Source organism: Lissotriton helveticus, chromosome 5_1, assembly GCF_964261635.1.
Source record: "Lissotriton helveticus chromosome 5_1, aLisHel1.1, whole genome shotgun sequence".
Taxonomy (NCBI): domain Eukaryota; kingdom Metazoa; phylum Chordata; class Amphibia; order Caudata; family Salamandridae; genus Lissotriton; species Lissotriton helveticus.
Window position 1 is genome coordinate 1986519144 of NC_136065.1, and position 21192 is coordinate 1986540335.

The 21192-nt window shown below is 43.9% G+C and overlaps 1 protein-coding gene across 1 annotated transcript in view; it reads left to right on the forward strand.

Moving 5' to 3' along the window:
* The window catches only part of TEKTL1 (tektin like 1), a 248290-nt gene that overhangs the window by 146173 nt on the left and 80925 nt on the right, over positions 1–21192 (forward strand). The window contains exon 6 of the mRNA XM_078641461.1: positions 10463–10558. Coding sequence (XP_078497587.1) covers positions 10463–10558 — 96 coding nt within the window. The remainder of the gene's footprint in view (positions 1–10462; positions 10559–21192) is intronic.

Consider the following 21192-nt stretch of genomic DNA (forward strand, 5'->3'; position numbering starts at 1 on the left):
TTATCTTTATTGCATGATTAATAAAAATCTTTGCAATGGGAAAATACATTCAAAAACGCCCATACAAAAGCTCATAAAACAATTCCTTTCATTGCAGTGAGATTAATGTAAGACTTTTAAAATTAACAATGTGTTTGTACTATTATGTTTATGCTGTTATAAAAAGAGTAAGAGTATAAAATCACTTAAACTTGTGCAAAGATTAAGATGCATTGAGAAGGCCTATTGATTTATTAATAATTCCTTCAAGAGAGAAACAAAATATAAATATACTAATTACCGTCAGTGCGTATTGCTAACTGCTCTTTGAAGAAAATAACTTTTTCAAGGTAACTACTCCATTATTAACAGGTAAATAAGAAATAATGGGTAACATGTGAAAAGTTCAATATTGCCAACTTGGGGTTCTGCTGATATATACTGCCTCTCTCTCTCCTCTCCTTCTTTCTACATTTTGCTCCTACCTACCTACCTACCTACCTATCTATCTATCTATCTATCTATCTATCTATCTATCTATCTATCTATCTATCTATCTATCTATCTATCTATCTCTTGCTCCCTCTCCCTCTGATCCTCTCTATTTTTAATCTGTTTGTCTGTCTATTACTCTCCTTCCCCTCTTTCTTTATATATATATATATATATATATATATATATATATATATATATATATATATATATATATATATATATATATCCACACGATTCATACAAGAAGGACTCACTCTCAGGAAGTAAACCGATTAAACCCCTTCTGGTTTACTTCCTGAGAGTGTGTCTTTCTTGTATGAATCGTGTGGATAATTAATTCCGCCGGGAGGCTTCACCGGCGTGACGCACCACCTGTCAATCAACGGGCCTGAACTCCGGCAAAACGAAGCTGTTTGTGGTAGGATATATATATATTGATATTGATATTGATAAGTATTTATTAAGCGCTCGTACGCCCGGGGGCTTCATGGCGCTATAGGCAGGAACGCAACACGCTAATTAAAAATAGAAATGAAACGGCTCAGCAGAACGCATGGGAAAAAAGCAAGGTTTTAAGGGAGTGTCTGAAATTGAGGATGTTATCACAAAGTTTTAAGTGAAGGGGGAGAGAGTTCCAGAAGGTAGCTGCAAGGTGGTCAAAGCAGCACCCTCCGAGACGTTTCCTCTTGCAAGAAGGGACAGTCAGAAGGGATTTGTGCATGGACCGGAGATTGCGGGAAGGGTTGTATCTATTGAACAGATCTCTAATAAATAGAGGGCCAGAATCATGTAGAGACTTGAATAGAATACACCCGGTTTTAAAAGCTACCCGCTGCTCGACAGGCAACCAGTGTAGCTGTTTTAGCCCTGATCTGACAGACTGCCTTTTTGATAGGTTGAGAATTAGTCTGGCTGCCTGGTTCTGAACCAGCTGGAGGCGCTTTAGCTCTCCAGCTTGGAGCCCAAGATAGAGACTGTTGGAGAAGTCCAATCTAGACAGAACCAGGGAAATGACGACCTGTGTGAGAGCCTCCGGGGAAAAAAAACAGGCAATCTTCTTAATTTTCTTCAGCTGGAAAAAGCTAGATGACACAACTGCGCCAACCTGCTTTTTCAGGGAGAGATCCTCACTGATAAAAACTCCTAAACTCTTAACTGAAGATGACTTAGACGGAGGGGCTCCCGTGCTGGATGGCCAGAAGCTAGGGTTCCAACTAAGTGCACTCTGCCCAGGCAAGACCAATTCAGTCTTGCCTGGGTTGAGTTTCAAATGACTGCAGCTCATCCAACTCAGGATGTGAGACATGGTGTTTTGAAACTCTTCCACTGAGTCCTTGGTGTTTAAGGGGAAGATGAGCTGCAAGTCATCTGCATAGTTGAAGATGGTAACTCTGGCTTTCCTAAGAGAATACAGAAGGGGGCGTAGATATAAGTTAAAAAGCAGAGGTGACAGGGATGAGCCCTGAGGTACTCCACAGATGGTAGGTATAACGGGAGCTGTGAAAGAACCCAGTCTAACAGATTGAGTGCGGCCAGTGATAAATGAGCGAATCCAGCTCAGCGCAGGGCCTCTGAGACCTGCCTGCTCGACACGGTTGACCAAGATGGTATAGTCAACCGTGTTGAACGCAGCCGAGAGGTCCAATAGCACCAGAGCCTGGTGGATCCCCTCATCAGCATTCCGCCTCAAAGTATTCTGCACCGAAAGAATAACCGCCTCGGTTGAGTGACAAGGGCGGAATCCCGCCTGATTGGGTGCAAGATACTTTGATTCTTCCAAAAACTTGGAGATACTGTCGCAGACATGAGCCTCCAATAATTTGGCACAATAAGGCAACAATGAAATGGGCCTATAGTTAAGCGGGTCCAATGGGTTCGCTCCAGCTTTCTTTATGAGGGGGATAAGGAGGGCTCTTTTAAAATTGTCGGGGACTTTACCCTGTAGGAGAGATCCATTCAGCATGGGAAGCATACCCTCGGGGATGGTAGTTCCCACTTCTCTCATGATATAAGGGGGGCAAATATCATCAGGGCAGCCTGATTTAACCTTGACGAGCAGCTTAGATAAGCTGACGTCATCAATGAGGGGGAAAAATTCCAAAGTTGAAGGGTTGCAATAAGTATCAGCCAGAGGGGAAGGGGACAGAGTGGTGAGGATACTTTGTTTTATGGTGCAGATTTTATTAAAGAAAAAAGTGTTCAATGAGTTGCAAAGATCCTGGGTGGGGGCCACAGATGGAGAGGTTCTGTTACTGCCGCTTAGACTTTCCACGATGTTAAACAATTCTCTTGATTTGTTGTGTGAATGGAGAATTTTTTCCGAAAAATAGTCAGTTTTATGTTTCTGGATGAGTTTCTGATATTCCTTACGGGCCCTGCAATAATTGGCTTTATCCAATTCTGAGTACGCTGTTCGCCACTTCCGCTCCTTTTGACGGACTTCAAGCTTGAAGGCTTTCAGATGAGGTGTAAACCACCTGTGAGCGTCTTTGGTGCGGGAGTGGGGAAAGTTGGAACAAGGGGCATGTGCGTCGGCTGCCTGAAGTAGCCAGCTGGAAAAGGCTCCTTCAATCCCTTCAATATCCTGATCTAATAAGGGGAGGGATGAAGTTAAGGTATCAAGAAATACAGAGGTGTCAACGTTCTTCCACATTCTGACTTTCCCCCCTTTCTGAAACAGTTGCTTTCTACTCTTAGTGATGGTGATAGTAAAATGAATCAAAAAATGGTCCGACCAAATGCAGGGAGTGATGGAATTAATAGCCAATGGGATGTTCTGTGACCAAATTTGATCGAGGCTATGCCCTTTTTTATGGGTGGGGAGATGTATCTGTTGGATGAGATTCATGTCTAAAAGAGTCTCCTTCAGTACAGCTGCCTGAGCATCCAGCTCGCTGGAGTTCAGCCAAAGGTTAAAATCGCCCAACAACACGATTTTGTCGTGGTTAATTATTAAAGGTGCAAGATGTACTGCTAAAGATGCCGCAAATGTGGGCATGCTTTGAGGGGGGCGGTAGATGAGGACCATAAGTAGAGATCCACTGTTAGTGTCCATTTTAAAGATCATACTATCAGATCCTGTGAGATCGAAAGATGGTAGAAGAAAAAATGTATGAGTGTTGTGAATGATCGCAGCAACTCCCCCACCCCTTTTATCAGCGGGCCTATTTACATGCAGGATATAGTAACTAGAGGGAACCGCAGCTAAAATATCGGGCAAGGAGTCTGCATTAAGTCAGGTCTCTGTGAGGAGTAAAAGATCGGGTTGCTCGGCCTGAAGCAAGAGAAATATGTCCATATGGTGTTTAACCATGGACCTGGTGTTTAAGTAATAGCATTTTAAAGTCGTCTCATAATCAGGCAAGGGTAAAGGGACAGTAGAAGAGTGTGGGCACGTGGGTTTATCAGCCAAGAACTCAGGGTTCATGATGCCATAAGTGGCAACACGCTTTAGGACATATGCGGGTAAGGCGGGCCCCGCGTTGTCTGAGGGTCTCAGTTGTAGCAAGTCAGGGGAGGAGTATGTGTAAGTTTGACCAGGGATTCTGGCCCCAGGCCCCGGTCTGCCGCTGACGGGTGCAGACGGGCTTGACTTATGCGCGACTTCGGCGCGCATTCGTCGCGCCCGCTGCGCTCGTCCGCTGCGCTCCGGTATACAAATTGGTTTTATAGCCTGCCTTCCGGGAGGACTAGACCGCTAAATCCGGTCCAGCCCCACCCAAGATGGCGGCTCGCCTCACCCTCCACGCAATCGGCACCAGCCGCGATGGAACAGGGCGGGATGCAGAGGACAAATCAGCACATTTAAGTAGGTAAATTTAAACAATAGTATTCGCTATTTTAAAATCAGCATAAAATATTTCCCAAGCGCTGGCGCTTTACTCGCGCCAGAGCAACAACAATTTCTGCCCTTAACTGTGCGTTAGTAAGTATTTCACAGGGTTCCAAGAGAGCCAGGTAGCTGCCACCAACCTAGCGTTCTCGACAAGCTCTGTGCCAGGGAATGTTTTGTAGCCTGACTTCCGGGAGGACTAGACCGCTAAATCCGGTCCAGCCCCACCCAAGATGGCGGCTCGCCTCACCCTCCACGCAAACGGCACCAGCCGCGATGGAACAGGGCGGGATGCAGAGGACAAATCAGCACATTTAAGTAGGTAAATTTAAACAATAGTATAATAGTATATACATATATATATTCACTGAAAAAACCATAGGTTTGACACCAGTTATAGTTAGCTGGAAATTTTACTGACATAAAACCATTGAAATTCCCACGTTATAGTTAGTTGGACTCACTATAACTTGCGCGCCTGCAATGCACTGCTGATGACGTCACATATTACATCACTCATGACATGGTCAGTGACATCACTCATGACATCACTGATGACACCATCCAGTGAATGTGTGTCTTTCTGAAAAATAAATATGTTTTATATATGTATATGTAAAGGTCGATGGAAGAATAAATGTTTAAATAAGTGTCTTAATGGATGTGTTTAAAAAAAAATTTGATTGGTTAACTGGCTTATTAAGTGTATCTTAGTGAATACATATATTAGCGAGTATTGTTTAAATATTTAAATGTTTGTATCAGTGTTTCACTTTGTGTATAAGTGGCTGCATGGGTTGGTGAGTAGCTACATGTGTGTGTATATGGGTTATTAGATTTTTTTTAGTATCAGTATGAGTGTCTGTATGGTTTGGTGGGGGTATTACTTAGCACATAGATGCATCAATGACTGACTCACTGTTTGTATGTGTTTTGAAGACAGCATATGTGCAGGACTGTATGGGTGGATGAGTGTGTATATGTGTGTGTTAGTGAGTGAATGACTGTCTCACTAGTGTCTTTATCAGTAACTACATATGTTTTAATCTAGTATATGTGAGTATTGATGTATATAAGTGAGTATATGTGAGAGTGAGAGATTGAAAGAGTTCTTGTTTAAATATGTATGTGTTTCTATAAGTGATTGTTTAAGAGAGTAAGTATGTAAATGTAGTATACTTGTAAAGCGCACAGCTGCCCCAGCAACGGGGCGTCCCGGCGCTGTATAACTCTGGGGAACCCGTCCTGGCTTTCCCTGTGGGATGGTCCCTTGCTGGGAGTCCCCAAGGTGGAGCCAGGCATCCCCGGAATTGGTGGGGCCGTTGTGGAGATTAGGCAAGCTAATGCCCAGAGTTGCCGAGTGGAACCCCTGATTAGAGTAAGCACCGAAGCGAGAATTATCGAGTCCGCTGACCAAGGTCCACGACCGTGCCGCATCGGGAATTGAACCCTGGTCCCAGGCTGACTTCTGCTCTCAAGCCTGCCACCTCTAACCAGTGAGCCACACTACTAGTATGTGTAAGTTTCCTTAGAAGTAAGGTGGTAGTGTGTGTATAGCTGTATATGCAAATAAATGGATGTTCAATAGTTTATTTGCATGTGTGATTATGTGTGTGAGTAACTTTTGGATGACTGTCGGTGTGTAACAGGATGTATAGGTGTTTCACTACATATGATGAGTGAATATATGTATGAGTGACTATATAGAACTGTTGGTGAATGAGTGGATGTGTATATAGATGGTGGTATTACTGAATTGGTTGTTGTAACTGGTATGGGTATCTCTATTTTTTTGAAAATGTTTGTTTCTATTTTTGAATATGTGTTTCAAGGGTTACATTACACTGAAAGGAGGTCTGTCACTCTGTCACAAGGATGGTGTCATCAGTGATGTCATGAGTGATGTCACTGACCATGTCATGAGTGATGTAATATGTGACGTCATCAGCAGTGCATTGCAGGCGCGCAAGTTATAGTGAGTCCAACTAACTATAACGTGGGATTTTCAATGGTTTTATGTCAGTAAAATTTCCAGCTAACTATAACTGGTGTCAAACCTATGGTTTTTCCAGTGAATTTAATAGGTTTTTTAAATGCTAATTCCTAACTATAACTGGTGTGAAACCTATGGTTTTTTCAGTGAACTTCATAGGTTTTTTAAATGCTAATTCCTAACTATATAAGACCTGAAAGCCCACCAGGAATCTCCAGTATGCGCCAGGGGACTGCATTGCAGAGAGGTGTAATGAAGCCACGCCCCTTTTTACACCTCTCTGCAACGCAGCCCCCGTGCATGTTTGAAGAGGGGGAACTAATTCCCCTTGCATACTGGGGGCCCCTGGGGGCCAACTAGCCCACCTGGAACCTCCAGTATGCGCCAGGGGGCTGCATTGCAGAGGTGTAATGAGGCTATGCCCCTTGTTACACCTCTCTGCAACGCAGTCCCCTGCCGCGTTTGCCGCGTTCTGCCCAAACACCGATATTCCGAACGATTGAAAATGACTTTTCTTGAGAAACATTTGGATTTGGATTATCATGTCCTATACTTTGGAATTTTTGAAAGACTGACTTTGAGGATGCTATAAATTACTCAAGTCTGCCCGAATTGTGTGGGTAAAATTGATACCTAGTCACTTTGAATAAGAATGTACTTACGTCTCGTCTAACATTTGGAAGAAATATCTAGTTATATGACAAAAGGATACCGACATAACTTGAATGAAATAAGAACGCCCTGAAGAAGTTCTGTTGTACAGAACGAAACGTTTCGGCTGGCTGTGGTACATAAACTTAAGCAAAATAAAAGCATTTGAATATACACCAAAATTCAGCGCTTCAATAATGACTCTAAGTGATATGATTTGATTGTACTTATTGTGCAAGTGGTGCTGTGCCAAACTTTGGAATATTCTCCACTACTCTCTACTACTTACTCTCTCCTACTCCACTACTCTCAAATACTCACTCTCTACTACTCATTCTCTACTACTCTACTACTCTCTACTACTCTCTCTCTACTCCTCTCTCCCTACTACTCACTATCTACTACTCTCTACTACTCACTCTCTACTCCTCTCTCTCTACTACTCACTCTTTACTACTCACTCTCTACTACTCTCTACTACTCACTCTCTACTTCTCACTCTCTACTTCTCACTCTCTACTACTCACTCTCTACTATTCACTCTCTACTACTCACTCTACTACTCACTCTCTACTACTCTCTACTACTCACTCTCTACTACTCTCTCTCTACTAGTCTCTACTACTCACTCTACTACTCACTCTCTACTACTCACTCTCTTCTACTCTCTACTATTCTCTCTCTCACTCTCTACTACTCACTCTCTACTACTCTCTACTACTCACTCTTTACTACTCTCTACTACTCACGCTCTACTGCTCTCTACTACTCACTATCTACTACTCTCTACTACTCACTCTATTATTCACTCTACTGCTCTCTACTACTCTCTACTACTCACTCTCTACTCTCTATTACTCACTCTCAACTCTCTACCTCTCTACCTCTCTCTACTTCTCTCTCTACTAGTCTCTACCTCTCTAACGCTACCTCTCTACCTCTACCTCTCTACCTCTACCTCTCTCTACACGCACACATATACACATATATATATGCATATATATGCATATGCATTTATATATATGTATGTGTATGTATATACATACATATACAAACATATATAATCTGTATATCTATGTAAATACAAATATAAATGCATGCATACATATACATATATGCATACAGATGCATGTTATTTACATGAAAGTTTACAAAACACTAATAAAAGCAAAGCTAAAAAGCCACCTCATTACAAACAGAATGGCTTTAACTTAAACGAGGGCGAGATCTATTGCATTTTCAATGCTTGTTTATTTTGGTTCCATCAAGAAGGCATTCAGATGTGTCACACATTTGCCATAAATTCTGAATGTTAGCACTCTAGTTGCTCATTAGATCACTGTAGTAAAGCTACTGCTCACCAGGGAAGTCTGCTGCTGGTATTCAAAGTGCATGTTTCAGTCTGCATGTCAGAATTTCTTTAATGAAATTGAAGAGGATTTGAGAAGTCACTCAAAATGTGCCCTAATTTTTCTTTCTGCAGCACTAATCATACTTTCTATGGCAAAATATACCCCCTCATTTTGTTCCTTTTTAAATCAAATGTTTTAAGAGTTACCACTTTATTCCAATCAAGATGGCTTCAGGTATGCCATACCTTTGTAATAAGTAGGACTGTTAGCGCTCTAGTTGTTCTTTAGAACACTCTGGGACATTCTGTCATTGGGCTATACTTGGGCTACATCTGGGTGATATTTGGGCTACATTTGGGCTCTTTTGTCTCTGGTGGCCATCTTGGGAGACTGCATGTCAGAATTTTTTAATGAAATATAAGAAGATTTGAGAAGTCACTCAAAATGTGCCCTAATTTTTCTTTTTGCAGCACTAATAATACTTTCTATGGCATAAAATACCCCCTCATTTTGTTCCTTTTTAAATTAAAAGTTTTAAGAGTTACCACTTTATTCCCATCACCATGGCTTCAGGTGTGCTATACCTTTGTAATAAGTAGGACTGTTAGCGCTCTAGTTGTTCTTTAGAACACTCTAGGAGGCTGCAGTAGAACAAAAAGGAATCATCTGACAGTATCTGTCCTTGTTGGATGTACATGTTTTACTGAGAATGTCAGACTTCATTCTCACATGACTGAGAAAGATAATGTAAATTTACAGAAAATATGCTTTCAGTTTAGCTTATAGATCCCCTTCCAAACCACTGTGGGAAAATCATGAGATATTAGTTTTCTTTCAAACATGATTCATGATATCACAGCAGAAGGCTTTTTCACATAGTAAAATCATCTTAGAACACACCACAATTCCTAAAATGAGTATGGTACCATCAACAAATGATTTATAATGTAACTAAAGTCCTAAAACCCTCTATTAACTACAATGCTTTTAAATGAGGTGCTATCATGTATATTGGTCCCAAGATGGCTGCCAACACTTCTTGGATGAAGTGCTGACAGCCAATCAGATCAGATGTGTGGTTAGGCTCCGCCCAGATATATATATTTTTTTTAACCTAAATTACTCAAAATCCACTGGAGCACATATCTTGAGACATAGCAAAGGCTCATCGGGCTACCAGTCCCTACAATTTTGCCAAGTTTTGTGGAAATCCATTCAGCTGTTCGGGCTAAAAGTGAGTCCAACCGCCCTATGGAAATTAACATGGGGAAAACACGTTTTGGGACCCCCCTTTTATCTCGGCCCCCGCTTGACGAATCCTCCCCAAACTTTCAGGGAAGGAGTAGAGCGCAGCGGGCCATCTTTTTTGAGAAATTTGCGAAGATTCGTCTACCGGCGCCAAAGTTATTCCCAATAGAATGTTGCGGATTTCCTATGGAAATCAATCCTAACTATAACTACCTACTGGTGACCGCCAGGGTTAGGGGAGTAATAGACAGACAGCCTGAGATAGAAAAGAGAGAGGATCAGATGGAGAGGGAGATAAGAGAAAAATAGAGCGGAACATAGTAATAAACAGACAGAGAAATATATATATGTGTGTGTGTGTATATATATATATATACACACGCACACATACACACACACACACACACACACACACACATATATATATATATATATATATATATATATATATATATATATATATATATATATATATATATATATATATTCGTGATCAAGATTGCCAGGTGCAATCAAAACGCGTTGGCAGCATTTCTAGTGAATAGAAAAATATTTTAACTCACAAGGGGTGCCGTCATATTACAAAGGAGTGGAGAAGCCATTTGAAAAAAAAAATAATATATATATATATTCCTGCTTCTTCTCGTTTCTCACACTGTAGCTGAATCTTTCTATATATTTCTTCCCCTTTCTGTCTATCATCCCGCCATTGATCTCTCCTCTTTTTCCCTTTCATTCGCCCTCTATCTCTCTCTATCTGTTCCAGTCCTCACTGTCCGCTGGTAGCACATCATCAGCTCTTCCTGACTACTTTTTGCCCCTTCGTTACCCAATCATTGACCACTCTGTTAACCCACAATCCACTGCTCCCTCCGCCACCTGCTGTTAATGGTTCATGTTTATGATTGTCAGGGGCTGCTGCATGTGACAAAAGGCACTGTGAGGACCTCTCTCCACCGCTGCCAGCGCCTCTACGACGAGATGGAGAGAACCTATGGACTCGCCCTGGTATGTAGAGAGTATGAGGGTTTATAAGCGGTGCAACTTACTATCACATTCCAGCACAATCAGAATCAACCAAGGATTCCATCATTACACTCCTATCACTACTATCCCACCAGAGCTTCACTTCATTTATATCTGGTACTCTGAGCCCTCCCTATAAAGTTACTGTATCCATCAACCAGAAGCATGCAAAGTAGCCTCAGCTTGCCAGAGTTCTGCCCACAGTCTAGTTATTGGCATCAACTACAGGTCTACTAGCTACAAACAGCTAACCTCAGCCAATGTTTAGCCATCAAACAGAGACCTAGCGACAAATGTCAACAAAGTGAGTCTGCGACCAGACAGAACTCTACAGGCCTATATCAACCATGATCAGCCCTCCCTTAGACCACACTACCCCCACCAACCAGAACAGTGGAAAAAATGGTAAACCCATTGTAGTTTTCCCTGCAGTCCCTGCCGCCATCCAGAGGTCTCCCATTCAGGATTTCCCAAACCGATAATTGTTCTCCTTTTGCCCCCACTTTACAAACACTTAGCAGCAAACCTAACATCTCCCTGAGACACTACTGCTACAAATGACCAGTGATGTATAAATTAGCATCAGCCAGAGTCCTGGAATCTATCCTACTGTTGCCACTAAGATTTCTACTAACCAATGTAAAACAATTTGGACCCACCACATTTCCCTGATGTCACTAATAAGACCTCTGTAGGCCACTGCCAATTACCGTGAATACTACTCTTTAATCACACTTATACCAACCGTATACCAAAGAGCACTATAGAGCATGTAAGTTCTTCGCATAACTCAACTATCACCAATGGTACCAGAGTGCTATATACCAGCTAACGCGACTTGACAATGTGATCATTTCTGCTGACTCGTGCAACACTGGCCATTAATAATCAACCTGAGTTATCCCTGTTTTGCTATGTTTTTCACCAGGCAGCACTCTACTGGTATCAACCAACCAAAATGCTACATAGATACCACTGCTGCCACCAACAAGAGCTGTAAAAAACATTAGCCATCAACCGTAGTCTTTTCCATAAACTTACTTTTACCACTAATCAAAGCTTTACCAACCACTATTAACCATCATCAGAACTCCGACAATTTTGACACTGCCAACCACCAGTGCTCTTGCGATGGCCATCACCAATATGCACCCTTTCACAGTCCTTGCCTTACCACTAACAGCTGCCTACAACATTGACATGTAGGCCTTATGCTGATTCAACCACTGGCAATCAACCTGAGTTCTGAGAAAGGCTCTGATTGCAGATAACTGTCCTGATGATGACCTCTGAATTGGTATAGAGGTTGAAACGCCGTCAGCCTAAATACAGTTATACTCAAATGACCATATCTGCCCATGAATTTTCTTGAGTATAGTCTTTTGTATTTTTTGCATACATGCATTTCACTGTATCATGTTTGGTGCACCGTGTGATTCCTGCACACTATTATTGTTGTCAATTAATGAATAAATGTCTTAAACAAAGGTATTATAGTGAATGTATTGATTGCGCCACTGTTTGCCATGTTTGTTTCTATGTGTGACATTTATCGACGAATCAGGAAGCCATCATGTTTACTACTGTTTTTCCAAAATACATCCACAGTGAACCATTGTTTTCTGTACCAAAGCAGGTAACTGATACCACCTCGGCAGATGAGTGATTTAGTCAAAGCTAATGAGGAGGCTCGATGGTAGCTGCAGCTTTTCACCCCCCTGCTAACATCTTCCTTTTAAGCTCCACTCTTAACTGCTGGACATTTCTCTCCTTTTCCAGCTTCTCCTGTGCAACAAGGATGCATAGAAGTTGCAGGGTTTGCAGTTAGGGACGAAGGAAGAGTTAGTAACAGATTACAGCAGTTCTCTGTGGTGCATAACGTCAGATTCCTGAGCTAACAACGTTCCCTGTCATTGGAAAGGCTAACAACCTCATGGGATGAATAGAGGGCCGTGAATTGTCTGTTGTTTATACTTGATTTTCTGATGTTGTGATGTTTCTGCATCATTTTATATCCACAAGGTTTCCTCTCAATTGCCTCTGTCTAACCCACAGTGAGAACAGCTAGTTTTAAGACGGTAAGCTCTTACCACCACATATAACAAGCTAAGGTCTCATTACTACAGACACAAGCTAAGCTCACACTTCCAGAGAGAAAAGGCGGATATCTCACTACCACAGACCTCAAGCTGAGCTCTCATTATCACAGACAACAAGCTAAGCTGTCACTATCACAATCCATACCACAAACAACACCTTAAAATCTTATTACCACAAAGAATGAGCTGACATCTCACTACCACAGACAACAAGCTAAGAGCTGACTACTTATGCCACCTAGCAACCCACCCCTGATACCAGCTGAAATTTTACGCCACTCAACCAATATCAAGCTGAGACATCACTAATGATGTCAAGATAACAACTCTTAACACTTGGAGCAAGGTTGCGCTCGCAGTCGCAACCTTGACTCTGCATTTTCAGCCGCTCTGTGACCCGTGAGGAAGTGCCCCTGCTGCGGTCACCTTGTGTGTGCCTGTGACTCTTGGGGTGTTGAGACTACCGCCGTTGGATTCCCGAGTCCGGGACTGCGAGGCCCACAGGTCTTAGCGCTCACTACACCACGCGCACCTGTTGCCTCTTCCCGGACTCCTCCCAGCTGATCTGGGCGCCTACAACAACGACTCGCGGCCCCCGCTCCGCGGGTGCCGCTCGCAGTCGCAACCTTGACTCTGCATTTTCAGCCGCTCTGTGACCCGTGAGGAAGTGCCCCTGCTGCGGTCACCTTGTGTGTGCCTGTGACTCTTGGGGTGTTGAGACTACCGCCGTTGGATTCCCGAGTCCGGGACTGCGAGGCCCACAGGTCTTAGCGCTCACTACACCACGCGCACCTGTTGCCTCTTCCCGGACTCCTCCTCCTCCTCCCCCTCCCTACTATATTAATCCCGCCCTTTCCGCGTTTGCGGGACGCCCGCGGGACTAAGCCCGGGCAAAGGGCGGGCCGTTTGAGGCCGTTCGAGGACCTGAGAGACTGGACTGGGCTACCCCCCAACCCTCATCTTTTGCCACTTCTTACAAAACGTACGTTCTGTATCTTGATTGATATTGCTCTAGCTATCCCTGTGGCATTCCGTTAGCTGCCTTTCCCTTTTTAAATTTATTTTTTTCATATATAGACTAGAACCTTTTCCCCTCTCTTTTTCTTTCTATTAGGAAACATGGTGCTAACTAGAGGTAATGAAACAAAGGCCCCTGGTAGCGTGGGTAAACTGCTAGGTTCCATGGATGATTTTATCACCAAGGCTAACACATTCATCGACCAAAGTATCTCTTTGATGGAGGAAAGGGTCTCCCTAGACTTGGCGTTTGCCAAAAGATCTTCCATGGGCAATTTGGCAGATGCTAGAACCCCCGTCCCTGGTAATAATGTAGGGCAGAGGGTTCTTTGGGAGGGTAGGCGCAGTCTGCCTAACAACGTGGACTTGTCGGCCTCCCAGCTTTCTGACCTACATATAAGCTCAGATCTAGAAAGAACACCTGAGCTATTACCTCAAACTCTTACACAAATGACATCAGACGAAAGAATGCAAGCAAGGGGGAGGAGGGAGGGCGCAATAAGGAAAAGAAAGAACGACCCGAAAAACCCCATCCCTAATGAGACCGATAATACCCCTAGTATTCCACAGAATCCGCCCCCTAGAGCAGAACAGCTAGTAGTTCCTGCGATGGTCCATCATCCCGATCATGACATTCCTACCCCTATTAACTTGGAATCGCCTATTCTTCTATCCTGCAGTAAGAAAGTAATAGATAGCAATAATTCCCAGCTGCTAAATAAGATCGCCGAGCTTCTTAAACTTTTTCTCCAACCAGTAGAATCAAAGTTAGCGCAGCTGGAGACTCAGCTATCCAAGCTTGTTAATCTGCCACAGTACAATCAATCGCGAGGGGCCCAAAAAACAGGGGGGAATAATCACAACAAACAACCCTCCCTTACGCCTGTAAATACCCTCTCGAAACCTGCAATCATCCAAAAGAACGTACCTTTAGCTGTAACATCTATATCAACGAACAGCAAGAGCATAGTGATCCCATCTACCAACGTAGCCACGACTTTGTCACAGGGAAACGCCTTGTCAACAACAACACCTGTACCAAAGACAGTGGCATCAAATAAAGCGACATCTAAAACCCCGGTGACTCAAACTCGAGCCTCTAATTCCCCGGTCCCAGTTTTTAACAGAGATGCCCCTAGAGGACCCGCCGAGGCTAGATTTCCAGCTGATTTGCCACCGGACGCATCACCTTATGTAGTGGTAATGACTGGTGTGCCTGAGCTAGTGGACCACAATGCTGAACCTATGTGGTCCTTGAAAAACAAGGCTCAACACTGGCTAAATTCTAATCGCCCCATTCCTCCAACTTGGCATGGAAGGATTCTGACAGTACGCAGGACTCCATGGGTGGGAAAAGGTAGAAAAACTATCCCAGGAGATTGCATCGTGATAACTTTCGAAGACCCCCGAGTAGTAGACTACATCTGCGCTTGGGACCATACGAGTGCAAATGGAGGTATAGGTATTAAACCACTCTCTTTTTGCTACCCCTCAAGACAACCCAATGGTCTCTTTTATAACTATGATCCTCCTTGGGTTGCACCACCCCCTCGTCAGTTTGAACTCTCCAACACAAGACATTTTGGGGGTCCTCGTTATCGTGACTATGACAATTCCTGGCATTCAGTGGGTTCGCATTATCAGGGAGGAGGGTGGGAAGAATGGGGTTCACACATGCAGAGGACGACTCATAGAGAACCGCCCCGCTGGGACCCTTGGTATAGCATCCCGTTGAGAAATAGATTTAGCGGCCTTGAAATGGTCGACTGACCATCAACGGAAACTGAATCTATAATCTCTAATATACCCCAGTCCACTTCTAAAATAAGAACACCTCCGGTAACTAATGAAGCTGCAGTAATAAAAGCTGACACACTGCCTATACCTATCCTCTTTTGGAACGTGGCGGGTTTAAGTCCAAAGATAGAGGACGGGACTGCTTTGCTTTTTTTGGAGCCATGCAAAATAATTTGCCTTCAAGAGACATGGTCCACAACAGAGCTTCATCTCTTGGGCTATAAAACATATTTTATCCCAGCTGTTCGTAGCTCAATAGGTAGACCTAAAGGAGGACTAATAACGTACATTGCAAACACCATGAATCACCTAAAAGTGTCCAATGTCCACTCCGACCCAAATTTCCAAATTCTCTCTCTCTCCTTCACGAATAAGGAGTCTATCCTCTTGGTTAACTTTTACAATAACCTAGAGGATGATCAATTTCTGATTCTTTTACGTAATGTTCAGGAGAGATTAATTCAACTCTATCGGTTGAGAGATGGACAAGGGGCAATTCATCTTGTATGGGTAGGGGATTTTAACCTTCATCCATGCCCTCAGGCTAAAATAAACTGCTGTGGGATAGTGGATGAATTTGATGCTCCATTAGTGCATTTTGCTCACACGAAGGTGGGGAATGCTATGAACAACTTGCTCTCTGACTTGGATCTTGTAATAGCCAACAGTCCAAGCTCAGATCAAAATTCCCTCCAATCGACTTATGTGGGCAGGGGACACCAAACGACAGTAGATTACATCTTCCTGTCACCTGGATTGCAACATATAGCTAGAGCCTTTCAGGTCATCCCCAACTCACTTAGTGACCATTTCGCTCTGAGGATGGACCTCCATTTAACTGATTACAAGCCCCAAAATACAGTTATAGCAAAAACACTTGCCCAGAACAAACTAGACCTAGGCAAACACAATGGCTATACATTAAAATGGGAAAAAATTAATCCAAACGAAATCACAAAAAAACTGGTTGACGTGGCATATCCCAATATAATTAAATGTCTGGATCTATCGGTAAATCACGAAGAAGTCCTAAACAACTTCAGATAAATATTAGAGAAAATTAAGGGACTTCTCACCGCAAAACCGACGCTCAAGAACCCAACCAAAAAAGGATGGTTCAACCATAGTTGCACCGTAGCCCTTACCAAACTAAAACTAGCTCTACATAATAAACCCAGAGACGCGGGGCAGATCCAACTCCTTAGGTGTCAATATGGAAGGGAACGTAAATTAAGAATTCAAGAACTGAAACAGAAACTCTGGGAAGACCTGCATATGAGCGCTGTCTCTAAAAACAGTGAGGCCTTTTGGCGAATTGTTAGATCTCCCTATCTCACTGATAATAATAGCCCTAAGATTGAAGTGGCTATAGACGAAGAAACATGGGTGGCCCACTTCACCAACATCTTTAAAAACAATTCAACTGTAGTCGGGCCAGTTAACATACTTCCAACAGTTGAATATCCAATCCCGTTGCATTTTGACATTCCCGACTTACTAGTGGCTCTAGAAACAAGTAAGAATGGGAAAGCTCCAGGCCCAGATGGGGTCCCAGTGGACCTCTTTAAACACAACTTGGATCTCTGGGCCCCTATTCTTACTAGAGTGTGTACAGCAGTTGTAAATGTGGGACTGCTAAATTCCTGGACTAAGTCCATCATGGTCCCCATTTTTAAAAAAGGGGACCGCCAGGATGTGAAATGCTACCGCCCCATCTCATTGCTGGACTCTCTGGGCAAGGTTGTCGGGAGAGTAATACTTGAGCGACTTCAGCAATGGGCAGAGGAGGGAGGCATTATTTCGGATCTCCAGTTCGGTTTTCGAGAGGGGCTCGGAACGGTAGAGCAGGCCCTCAATCTCAGTCTGATTTTGGGTAAATATACACAGGCAAAGAAGGACATGGTTTATATGGTCTACGTAGACCTGTCCGCAGCTTTTGATTGCGTCTCGCACGCAAAGCTATGGACGGTCTTAAGGCAAATGGGAGTGGATTCCCCCCTTTTAGATATTTTGAGGGAACTTTACTCTAGACCTTCGGCAAGAGTGCGCTTTGGCCTGAATGGAGAGTTGACGGCATCTTTTGGAGTAGAGCGTGGAGTCAGGCAGGAGTGCATCCTGGCCCCCTTTCTCTTCTCATTGTACACCAACGGTTTGGAGCCGGAGATGTTGAGGGGGGCCCAGGACCTCCCACGAGTAAAACAGCGCCTGATTCCCGCCCTGCTCTACGCAGACGATGCCGTCATTCTCGCGCGCACTCTGCGAGAACTACAGAATTCTCTGAATAGATACACAGCTTTTATGGGCGGTCTGGACTTACAAGGGAACGTCAAAAAAACGTTCGTCATGATAATAGGCGCTAAGAAAAAACTAGTAAAAGACATCTATCTCGATAACCAAAAACTCGAGGTAACTGCCCAGTACCCATACCTTGGAATCATGATAGACGAAAGACTGTCATGGAGGCCAGCAGTAGAGGCAAGATGCCATATGTTCAGAAGATCTATAGCGGCTCTGATGAGCTTTTCTCAGAGACTGGGGAGGAGGGCACCAGCTGAGTTACTGAAAATCTACAGTGCCAAGTGCCAGGCTATTGCCTTGTATGGAGCGTCTGGGGACACACAGATACTGGTGCCCTCCAGGTAGCAGAAAACACTTTCCTAAGATTTCTTTTAGCCACCCCGAGAGGCACCTCAATTTACGCTTCTCATTTGGAACTAAGAATTCCCTACCTAGAGGATTTGCTCAAGATCCAACCATTGATGCTGTGGCTGAGCGTTTGGACCTCGGTCAAAAACGCGCTGACACAGTCGATCGTAGCTGATACGATGGCTCGTGATCAATCCTCAAAAGTAAAGTGGCTTTGCTACATTAGAAATTTCCTGAAAGACCTCGGTCTTGAGAAATATTATTTCCATCCTGAGACCATTGTTGACCTTCCTAAGAGAGCCCTAAAGCAACTAGCTCTCAGTCATTTAGAGACACTGAGATTGACTTCTGAGTCGTTAAAACCTTCGGTTCTCCATGCGAACCTGGTTCAGACAACACATTGTATCCAGCCATACCTAACACTGCAGATCACTACATATGAGAGAATGTTAATGACAAGATTCAGATTGGATATTTTTTTTAGACTGGTAGCATTCCCTGCGAGTAACAGCTGGGACCCAATCCTCCCCTTATGTCCCTGTGATGGGGAATCTAACCAGTCCAACATACATGTTATTATGTTTTGTAAATTCCATCATCCCCATAGGAAAACTTGGCTACTACCATTACTGAGGCATTGGGGACTTAGACAATGTCGTCCCGCAATGCTTCGTCTCCAAATGTTGGAATCTGAATTTGTTTGTTATATTGTTCTTAACTTTTTGAAATGCATTACGAAGCACAGGAAAAACCTGTAAAAAGTACCTTGGACTTAGTTTTAGTTCAATTAACTGAAATGATTTGATATTCTTTTTTAAAATCTACAAAATTGTCTATGTATGAATTTCTTTGGAACTCACTTTTGTAATTTGTATTTCTGTGTAAATATTCAAATTGTATTTTTAAATGTTCCTTTTATGGTTTTCCTTTGTGAAAAGCCTACTAAAGAAATTTCATTCCAGTGTGTTTCACCCCCCCACTTTTTTCCTCTCTTTCAACCATGCCCCCACTCACTCTTCCACCTCCATCCCCATCCCTCCTCATCTCCAAATTTGGCCCAAACTCTTGGTCCATCATCTACCCACCCCATCTCTCTAAACATGGTAAAAAAAAACTTAAACACAAACTTATCTGCCTCCACCCTGAAACCTTATTCGCTGACCACCATAACAGTCTTAACTCCTCTCTTGTCACCAATCTCATCTTCTTCACCAAACGCCCGTCTAAATGGAAAAGCATATTCCTAGGTCACTTCCTAATCTCCAAATCACGCAACATCCCCTACGGTTTTAAACTCTCCACCAAACCATCTTCTTCCTTTCCCGGGGAAATAGACATATCCATCTTCAAATCGGGAACCATACTCATCCAAGCTTCTGAAAAACACCTTGACATCTTTGAACAACACTTCAACGCCTTACCACAGCCCCTCTTAAATTACTCGAATCTTGACCACCAGTACCCCCCTCCCCTAGACTCACCGCCCCCCCTTCCTCCCATACCACTAATATCTTGTCTCTCCGAAAAACCTCACCTTTTAGTTTCTACATCCGCCCCCATTGCGCCTTACCCAATATCACCTCCTCTGGATTCCCCCCATCCTCCTCAACTTCTAATGTTCTACTTATTAGCACTGTATCCCCAACCACCACACTATCCCCTGACCCTGCGCTCTCACCTCATCTCACCCTAGAGCCATTACCCCCCATCCAAACCTCTTCACCTTCACCTCTCCTATCTGACCCTACCCAACCCACAGTGCCCACATCCCCCTTAATTTCTCTCTCCTCTCCTTCGCTCCCTACTGTTTCGACACCTCCTATTAGCACTCCATCCCAAACCATATCACTATCCCTGAACACGGTCTCCGCACACCTTCTACCGCGTGATTCATCACCCACGTTACCAACCACGCCCCTCTTCCCTCTTCTCCTCGACACTCCTCAACTCCTTCCACCCCTATCTACCCCCACTGCTCCCCTCTTCTCATCTCATCTTCCCACTTCGGTATGCTCTGTTACACAATCATCTCCTTCCAACCTCCCCACTATCATCCCCCCTCCCTACAACATCTCTGACATCCAAACAACAGTACTCCCCACATCACACCCATCCTCTACCCTCACCTCTCCCCATCACCTTTTCCTCTGTCACCCTGCTCCGCTACACACACCTCTTCCTTCAACCTCCCCACCAACATCTCCCCTCCTCTTAACACTTCTTACATCCAAACAACTCAACCCCCCTACCCCACATCCCCCTTGTCACCTACCCCCACATCTCCCCCCCAAACACGGTCCCCCCGCACTCATCAACTCACACTCTAGCCTCCCCGTACATTGAACCTGCCCTTGGGTCCCTCATCGTAGAACTCTCCTCCCTTAGAAACGACATCACACTCCTCTCAAAAACTATCTCCTCACTCTATAATATCCTCCTCAACACACCTACACAATGCCGGCCTAACTCTATCATCGGCAATAACACCCCTCACTCCTACAACCATTTAACCTACACACTACCCTCTCAACCCTCTCAAATCGTGTCTCCACTCAAATCCTCTCATCCACAACCTAGTACTCTACCTAATAACTTAGAAGCTAAAACTTCCTCTACTCTGACTATTTCTCCACCCCCATCCACTAATGCTCACACTCCCTCGATTTTACCTATCTCCCCACTACCACCGTCGTACTTTTTACCCCTCAGTCATAAATCCTCTATCCCGGTTCTCATAGGAAACAGAAGTCTCCCCCTTCCTCCATCCTCACCCAGACCTCCTCAACAACTTAAAGCTATCCCCCCTTGCCCCCCTCCCAATCACCTGAGCCCACTACCCAATGTTGCTTGATGAGGAATTGCCGATCCACATCCTACCCGACACATATATCTATTCCGATTCTTTTAGGAACAAGCAATCCCCCCTCCTCCTTCCTCCCCCAGACCTCCCCAACTACTTATACAGATCCCCACCTGACCCCCCTCTCCTCCACCAATCACCACCCCCCTTTGCTGCATGTTGATAAATTGTAGATCTGCCTCCTGTCACGCCACGGA